Genomic DNA, 9,358 nt, shown 5'->3' on the forward strand with positions numbered 1-9,358 from the left:
GCCTCAAACAGTAAACAACCAAACCGAAAGAATTTATTTGTCACTTGATGGGTGAGCACATAAACCCCATTGGAGGCCATGTACTTTGAGTTTTATCAGCCTGAGAGGACTTTCAGAAGTTAAAAAAAAAACTGGAGCAGCTGAAATTTCAAACAAACAACCGTACCAGTGTGCTCACGCTAATAAGGCCCCTCACTCCGTCTGCTGCCTGCCTGTGTGGCATGCCCACGTCTGACTTTGTTTATGCGTTTTCCTTTGCGCGCTCATTTTCATAATTCCCCATCTGAAATTCCTTAATGCTTGCATGCATGCATGAGAAACAGTGTTATTCGCTCAGATAGAGCACTGGTTTTGTTTTTATTAACCGCCTCTTAGAAGAGAGAAAAAACGCAAGGTCTGGTTATTATCTATCGCTGAGCAGAGATAATTATGAAATGCAAGAATCAAATCCTGACTTTGTCATGGTGTTACGATAAAAACTCTGACAGTTATGAGATTGACTAAAGTCAGCAATTGAAATTCAGAATAATCCTGTGTATAACTCAATGTTTTCTGACATCATTTTGTGGGACTAAAAGATCAATCTTGCTGTGATATTCCCACAATGAATCAGGATTCTTTGATCCAGCATTGACTTAAATTATGAACTCCTGCATGATAGTGATCCTCACATGAAAACAGTGACAGTAACAATTTTGTTACTGTGCAATGCTTCAGTATCACATCATTGGTAGTTTGGAATAAAAAAAAAACAGATGCAGAGAGAGAGAAAAGGAGGAAGATGTGACCTGTGAAAGCAGTACATTTTAGCTATGAAAAATACTGTACAGTCTGTGGTGCATAAGGCTCTTTTAAAAAACTTACAATACAGCACTATATGTGGATTTGAGATATCAATAAAATATTTTTAAAATCAGTTTGATTGATTAGTCATTCATGATCCAGTATTATGAGACACTATGTAGACAGTCATACAGTATGCTCTAGAAACTTTGATTGTTGCATAAACTTTACATTACCTCATTAGTCAAAGAAAGTCACAAATGAATCTATTTGTTGTCAAACTGTAGGAGTCTGCTCATCACAAAAACACATTTTATATACATAGGAACTAGTAAGCATGTGACTTTCTTTACTCAAATGATGCTTCTGTAGCTCATTTCTTGTTCCCCAGAAAAACAAGCCAGAAAAACCCAGAGCAGAGCCAATTTGTTAGAGGCTGCATTTGAGTCAGTGCACTGTTGCTCACCATCTGGTGTGCTCAAAACAAATTTACAAGCATCCAAAGAAGAACATTTAAGCCTCTTTTACACCTTGTGCACAGACATTTTATTGAATGGGCATAATTTATCTTACCTCTCTATACAACAGGTTTGATTAGCACATGGTGTCCAGTGAAAGTCAGTGACCAGTAGCACATGTGGCCACAATTACAAGCAGCACAGACTGTAATCCTGTGATGCTGAGTTGCACTAGGATGGAGATTCTGGTCTGTGGGATTCTGTTCCATTCTTCTGAAAAAGTATATGCCTGTTCTCTGAAATTTTGACCTGCAGTCAGGTTGCCACCAATCATTTCAAGTGAAGTTGTGTGATGACTTGACAGTTCTGCCCAGATCCTGAAATTTGGACCTTCTCAAATTGTTTTTCTGTTACAACAAACAATTAGTATATCAGTTACTGTACAGTACTGACAAGTAGTGTATAGGTTTGCACACATCTGGAACACATTCAGCGTTGTTCATGTGGCTTGTATATACAAAACCTTGATTTACCACTAAAAAATACTCTGTAAGACTCACAAAACTAAGCTTAACTGTGTGTCATTTAGGGCCAGAATCAAGTAGTACCCATGATTATTTTAGGATGAATCTGTAGCTTGTTGTGTAAAATTACTGATGGATACCTATTGTACAAGGTTACTTATTGATACCTAACTAGGTAGGGTAGAAATCTGCAAGTGGCATGACAAAAATCACAAAAATCACGGTGCTGGCATTGACCGAGACATATTTATCTATAACATAATAGAAATATATTTTTGACACAGCAACTATAACTATATGAACTATATGTATTATGATGTATTATGATGCCAGTAACTGACTTTATATCTGGGAATATGTTCAACGTCATTGGCACAATGAATTGAACGGTGCATTAAACAAATTATGATCTTAAAAGTAATCCTTTGAGTGACACATTTGCCTACCTGAACCAGTTTTAGTTCAAACACAAATCCCAAATGCATCATCTCAAAAATATGCCTTGTGGGTGGTTTCTCTGTGTTCAGGTGAATACCTAAGGAGTTTGGCTTATGGGGTATGCCAAAGCTGGATGGCTGGCTGTCCATGAGCGTAGGGAATTACTATGAAAATACAGGAATGTCTCTAATGATAATCATTTGCCTAGAATAAATATGGGAGTGGATTATGAACAGCAGTGTGAAGTAGCACATCCTGTGACTGGGACCTGTGATTATAAAGGTTCAAATCCTAAGTGAGAATGCAAGTCACTTTGTTAATTAGTCCAGTTGAGCAGAGGTGTGTGAATTTATATGCTAAAATTTAGCTTTGCAGGTTGTAAAGGCTAACAGGCCATCATGCTTGGCATAAATGCTTTGTAAAAGTATAAATCTAAATGTAAATTGTAATTACAAAGACTTTCTTTTAACAGCAAAACATTGAGTTACCAAGGGTGCAGTAATTTTTTAAAGCCTTAAAATGATTCTTCAAATTTCCAGATTTGATCCAACACTTCAATGCAGATAAGAGGGAAGATTAAACAGCAAAGCAATTCTGCCAGTATATGAATTATAATAATTATAACGATGAGTCCCCGAGGTTGTCAAGTAACCAGAAAGCTGTTACCACCTCACCTCTGGCCATTATATAAAATCTCCTGTTGTCTTTTTTATTTCCTTTCCCAAGGTGTCTGAATTGTTGTCCATTCTATAACATTTTTAGAATTCTCATTAGATTGTTGTTGAATGTTTTTTTTGCCATTATTACTGGTGAAAAAATATATACGTCACCAAATTCGTCATGGCCGGAAGTGACGAACACATTTCATTTCCACCATGGAGTCTAACACAGAGGTTAGTAAATAAACGATGGAAATGTAACGTTTTTTCATCGTTGTATCCGAAAATATTCTGGTTGGTCAAGAGTTGTTTGAGTTATCATATTTTATATGAATGACAGTGGCAAATTCATGAAAAACTAGTTTCGGATTTGAGTCTGGTTTTACGACCTGGAAGATAGCAAGCTAACTAAGCTAACAGATAGCCTTCGTAGCTATGTGACTAGTTAGCTAACTGTAGCGGAATGGATGGTGTTCATGTCATTAGTTATTAATATATAAAGTAAAACATTGGTGTTACGCAATTAGGTAACAATTAAGTACCATTTTCTTCTTTCGAATATAGAATCTGGCTGGCGAAGTACCTTGCTGGTTTACTTGGAATCTAGCAGCAGTGAGACGAAATTGCTGGTTGACTTCGAACATTGTATTACGGCAGGGACTGTAGTGTAATTTTAATGTTTTCCAAAACTGAAGTTGAAAATACTAGTAGATGGTTATTTTGTTCGCTAGCGCATTGAGCGGAAACGGTCTTGTCACGTGACTGTCGTGTTTCGGTGTTTATTGAGTAGCAGGCTGCATGGCCGACGAAATTTAAGCCTCTTGTTTTGTAGTAATTTCGTTTTACTTGATTGCTAATGTTGAGTCATAAAAGTTGACACAACTATTTACCTGAAACAATTCGTTGTATTTCTTTAGACTGGAGATAAAGTACCTGCTGAAGTTACCTCTGCCCAGAAAAGAGAGGACAGACTTAAGAGGTTCCGGGAACTTCATCTGAAAAGGGTGAGTCTGAGTTGGACACTTATATGGATGCAACAGCATCTTAGGACACTGATATGGGTGCAACAGCACTGTGTTGTATTAACGTTGCCGATGAGGTGCTTTACAGTCCTAGTTTTTCAAGTATGTATTAACAAAACAATTTTCAAATTTGGAGCTAAGGTTGTCATTTTGCATTTATTCTGTTTTTTCTTGCTTTGACTGAACTGTGCAAAGAAATATCTCTTACAGCAGCATGTCACTGCATGGGAATGTGGAAATATGTTTATGTTTATATGTTTATGTATGGTATTTATTCTGTGCACTTTGCTCTATTGTAGTTTCATAGCTAATGTACAAATGTCCTGATGTTTGCACAGAATGAAGCTCGTAAGCTCAATCACCAGGAAGTGGTGGAGGAAGACAAGAGGCTGAAGCTGCCAGCAAACTGGGAGGCCAAGAAAGCCCGGATGGAGTGGGAACTGCAGGATAACGAGAAGAAGAGGGTGACTACTTTACCTGCGATTGTGTGCAGTGGCATCGACTGCAGACCTGCGGGGTCATTCCAGTCTTGCATTTATGATGCAGCGTTGTGCACGCACCGGCCTAAGCCTCTTCATTCTGTGGGTTTGGGTTGGTACATGGCACAGATAATCTGGCTGGCTTCTTTGCAGGTATTAAAGTGCGCTAGTTGGGCCAGGCACGGGTCTCAGATTCGGGCATGTGCAGACCTTTAGACTGGCTCAAACCAGCTGTATTTGGAATGCTGGTTAAACTGGGGCGTGGATGTCGTCTAACTCTCTAAAACCTTAAACCAACAATTTATCATCTTGCTTACTTACTGTAACCATTCATTTTCCTTGTTGTTGACTTATGTGTGTACTTTACATATTTAGCCGTACAGCATATTAGTTGAAATAAGTCTAAGGACTTGGTTCAAGGGTCCAACTTCAGTCCCCTGAACCAGCTTCCTGGTTACAAGTAATTTTCCCTAGACACTGTTGCAAACTGCTGGCTGCAAATAGTAAGCATTTCACAATTGCTGATGCGTAGCTGATAACTGCCATTGCATGTGGTCTGTGCTGTGTCTCAATACCGTCGCGGAGTCACCGATGTAACCGGTCTGTGCCGCAGGAGTGTGCCGCCAGGGGCGAGGATTACGACAGGGTGAAGCTGCTGGAGATCAGTGCAGAGGACGCCGAGCGCTGGGAGAGGAAGAAGAAGAAGAAGAATCCCGACCCGGGCTTCTCAGGTCGGCGGGTGCAGAAGGACCGCACCGCGGACGCGCATTTCCTTATCTGACATTCCAGCATTCTGTGGTTTCCACAATCTAATGCTCAGCTAATCAAACCCTGCTTTTACCCGCAAGCACTGTTTGAAACAGCAGCTTTTTTGTTTTAGTATTGACACACAATAAGGAGGTCTGTTTTTACTCATCAGCATAATTAACACCAATGAATGACTTGTTGTGTTTAATATTGATGAGGAAGAAATACACTTGTTTTTTTCTCTTTGTTTTTGTGACAATACCTGTACCACACAGAATGTTACCTTCATGTCAGTTTACCTTCATAACAGTATATAAATGGCTGGTGTTATCGTGCATGCCTTCTACACAGGAGGGGTTTGTAGTGACATGAAGCTGTGTGTAAGGCCTTTCTGGATGGATCAGCTGTAATTTATTCCAGTTCAATCTGCCACAGACTCAGCATGTCCCCAAATATGGCAGCCATCTGGTGCATCAACAATACTTTTTTGGCGTTAAACTTTGAGGGGGAAAATATTGCTTGAAGGGTATGAAGGGAGGGGAAAAAATCAGAAAAAGGAATAAAAAAAAGTCTCCTCTTTTCTTTTTAACAAGACACAGCTTTTGTCACTGGTTTTTGCGTCTGCATGTGGTTTGTTCCGGTAATTAATGTCCCTTTATTGGTCTGTGCTCTGATTGGTTCTCTCTGCAGGTTACGCGGAGGCGCAGCTGCGCCAATACCAGCGTCTCACCAAACAGATCAAACCCGACATGGAGAGCTATGAGAAGCAGCGGGAGGAGTGGTAAGAGAAATGCTGTTACCCCCCAGCGCACCAGGGGGCGCTGCAGCCCCTTCTCATATTGCATTCACACTGCCCCCTGTATCATGCCTCTGTGGTGTTTGTGAGCTCAAAAGAGAACAGCCCTGGACTGGAAAAAAAGTCTTTTACACAACATTAGATAGTGCCATTGTGTCATGTGATCAAGCGTAATCATTTCTTAATCTTTGTTCCTGGAGGGTTGACATGCTGTCACAGAGTGATAAATTACACTGGAAGGGAAGGAAAGTTGAAGTGGCAGGCAAATTTAGTGCTACAGGAAATAAAAACTGACCCAATAAACAGCAGCCTCCCAGGGCTGGGGTGGGGAATACTAATTTTTGTGAAGTGAATTCCTCCATTACTGTGTTTTATATTGTTTCCCTGCTTTGAAATCATTTCACCACTTTTTTTTTTTTTTTACATCTATTTATTATATCTAGAGGCCTGCTTGTATTTATGTATATATTCACATGTGTGTTTTTGTGTAGTGAGTTGCTCTGGGCAGTGACATGGTGAAAAATCTGATCGGAGCAGTTGATGATGGCTATGATGCAGCCAGCATATTCCTGTAACGGGCTGTCATTTTGTGTCACACAGCGGTGAAGATTTCCACCCCACCTCCAACAGCCTGATCCACGGCACCCACGTCCCCTCCAAGGAAGGCATCGACCGCATGGTGGAGGACGTGGAGAGACAGTGAGTTGCTGTATTTAGCTCATAAGTAGAAAATGCTCTTTCTTTCCTGGGAGGAAAGGGAAGGAATGAGCTGGCACACAGGGGATCTCTTGTTGGTAGGGAGGGGGAGACCATCTCGTGCGGCAGTGGAGGATGTGTACGCGTTGGTCTTGAACAGGCTCAGTGTTGGGAGTGTGATAATGCTCAAGATAAGGGCCCTGATGTCATTACCCACGGAACTGAAGAAGATCCCACACTCTCTTTCAGATACACTGTTAATCTGTCTCGCTCATTCACACACTCTCAGTCTTTCTCATTCACACAAGCTCTGTCTTTCTCGTATTCACACACACTGTCTTTCACATACTCTCTTTCTCTTATTCACATACACACTTTCTCATTCACACACACGCTGTCTCTCATTCACACACACACTCTGTCTCTCATTCACACACTGTCAGTCTCTGCCTCTTCTTCATCCATTTTTATATTTGTCTGACTTAAGTGAACAGCACCAGAATAAGATTTTATTGAAACCAATTTCCAGCTTCCAAACTGGCTGTAAAGGTCATTCTGTTGTTCGGTCCAGCTGTTTTTCCATGTGGCTCTCATTTCTTACAAATCTTATCACGGTCATATTTTCTGTCTGTAACTCCAGGCCCAACTGTAAACGAGGCCTTCTGATTGCCCAGGCAGCAGAAGTGCCAGGTCTGCCAAAATGTGCGAAAAGTTGAGCTAACACTTGAAAAGTGTCAGAAAAAAGACCAAATCCGTCACGTTCCCAGTCCGAGCGTTTATGGGGTGACCTGCTGGTTTGCGCTGAGGCGTGCTTAGGGCAGAGGTGCTAAGACACAGCACGTCCTCAATCGTCCCTCTATCCCTGTGGTCTGCGGAGTGCCCCCCAGTTGAGGCCTTCTCTGTAGAGCCCTGTGTTGTGTGTCTCAGTGAGACCCATGGGCGTAAAGTAACACGCACAACGCTTTATACTGTGGAGGTCCAGTGGCTGCTGGGCCACTCTGCTTTTAGCTGTGGGATATCATTGCAGAGTTACTGTGATGCTGTGGCCTCTTGGTAGGGAAAGGGGGAATGTTACCTTTCAAGGTGAGGTCAGAGCAGTGTTTTGAGGGGGTGTGACTTTGTCCCTGTCTGAAAACATACACCCACCAGCACACTCAAAAGCCTCGTACTCACCCAGCTTGCCATACTTGTCACAGCAACACCCAGCACTCATTTGCTCTCTCTCTCTCTCTCTCTCTCTCTCTCTCACTCTCTCTTCCTCTCACTGGATTAGATTTAGCTCTTTCTTTTTGTGCTGTTCTTTTCTGGGAGGCTGTTTTGATGAAGGCCCTTTGAGAGATATTGGACTGGGCACTGTTTTCAAAGTGTGTGACGCAGGTCTCTGCTTTGAAGTTGCATGGGAAGAATGTGTGAGAGCAAAAACGTGTCTGTGGGTGGGTGGGTGGGTGTGTGTGTGTGTGTCTGCGCACAATTGCGTGTGTTTGCAGTAGGCGTGTGTGTGTGTGTGTTTGACAGTAATAGACCTTTGGGGTGTGAGCGCATGTGCTGATGTACTTCGCGGCCGGTCTCTTCCAGGATAGAAAAACGCTCTAAGTACAGCCGGCGTCGGGCCTACAACGACGACGCCGACATCGACTACATCAACGAGAGGAACGCCAAGTTCAACAAGAAGGCCGAGCGCTTCTATGGCAAATACACGGCCGAGATCAAGCAGAACCTGGAGAGAGGCACGGCCGTGTGAGTCGCGCTGCATTAACCCGCCTGCAGTACCCGGAGCGCAGCGGGCCCTCCCACTTCCCTCTGTCATCACCTGCTGGCTGGACGGCTGTTTTCGCTGGACCCACCCTAGTTACAAACCTGCCTCAGCCGGCAACATTTACTCATTTTAGACGACAGAAAATGACAGCAGAAAACGTGGGCCTGAATTTGCAGGGGGTTAGTGGGTTTTTTGATTATTTTATTAGTCGTAGGGTCTACGTTTTTGATCCAGCCCATGATTGTTAATGGAGTGCTGGAACGATCTGTAAAGGACTGTAAAAATCTTTCATCGGTGGGACTGGGATTTTTTTCATTTTTTATTCTGTGTATGCTTTTGTGTAAAGTGTGATAAACATTTGTCCTGCTACCTTGGCAGCAGTACATTGTTTTACACAATAAAACTTCTGAGGTATTCTTATTGTGTGTGTTGTTTCATAAAGTAGATTTTTTTAGATTCTGTTCTTAAAACGCACATATCTTGTGACTAATTCTGAACGGAAGCAAAGTGAATGAGAGTGCGCATGTGTTATTGTATGTGTATGTCTGAGAATCAAACGCAGTTGTTTATCCAAGGCAACAGAGATAATGTGGTTTTATGTGGGATATGAGAAAAAGAATGTATTCATCGTAGCGTGTCAACTGGGTAGGGTCCGGGATGCGTAGGTGGGGGAAAAAAAAAAACATTTTAACTACTGAATTTAACCTTTATATCTGATATCTCTCTGAAGCAATCAGCCTTCCAGCAATATGGCACACTGAGCAAAGACTTGTGACCTGAGAAAAGATCAAAGTTTACTGAGGAGATTCCCATGCTGTCTCCAGCCCATGCCATTTTTCCCCCTCCATTCAACTCCTGTGTCGCAGCGCCCTCTAGGGAACATTGGGGGTATTTATTTAGGGCTGAGGGGGGTCCTGTTTGATCTCCTCTGTGCATAATAGCCGAAATGAGACCTTCATCATAACGTGAATCAGATGTCCCTGTGAAAATGTTAGATCAC

The 9,358-nt window shown here is 42.1% G+C and overlaps 1 protein-coding gene across 1 annotated transcript; it reads left to right on the top strand.

The window, feature by feature from the left end:
- Positions 1-3,046: 3,046 nt before the first annotated feature.
- On the top strand, positions 3,047-8,763 carry syf2 (SYF2 pre-mRNA-splicing factor). The gene is made up of 7 exons (XM_036542329.1): positions 3,047-3,096; positions 3,780-3,866; positions 4,223-4,348; positions 4,977-5,094; positions 5,801-5,891; positions 6,507-6,605; positions 8,178-8,763. Exons 1-7 carry the CDS (start codon positions 3,079-3,081, stop codon positions 8,341-8,343), a joined length of 705 nt encoding a protein of 234 aa, XP_036398222.1. The 5' UTR covers positions 3,047-3,078; the 3' UTR covers positions 8,344-8,763.
- Positions 8,764-9,358: the final 595 nt, after the last annotated feature.

Source organism: Megalops cyprinoides, chromosome 12 (genome assembly GCF_013368585.1).
Source record: "Megalops cyprinoides isolate fMegCyp1 chromosome 12, fMegCyp1.pri, whole genome shotgun sequence".
In the NCBI taxonomy this organism is placed as follows: domain Eukaryota; kingdom Metazoa; phylum Chordata; class Actinopteri; order Elopiformes; family Megalopidae; genus Megalops; species Megalops cyprinoides.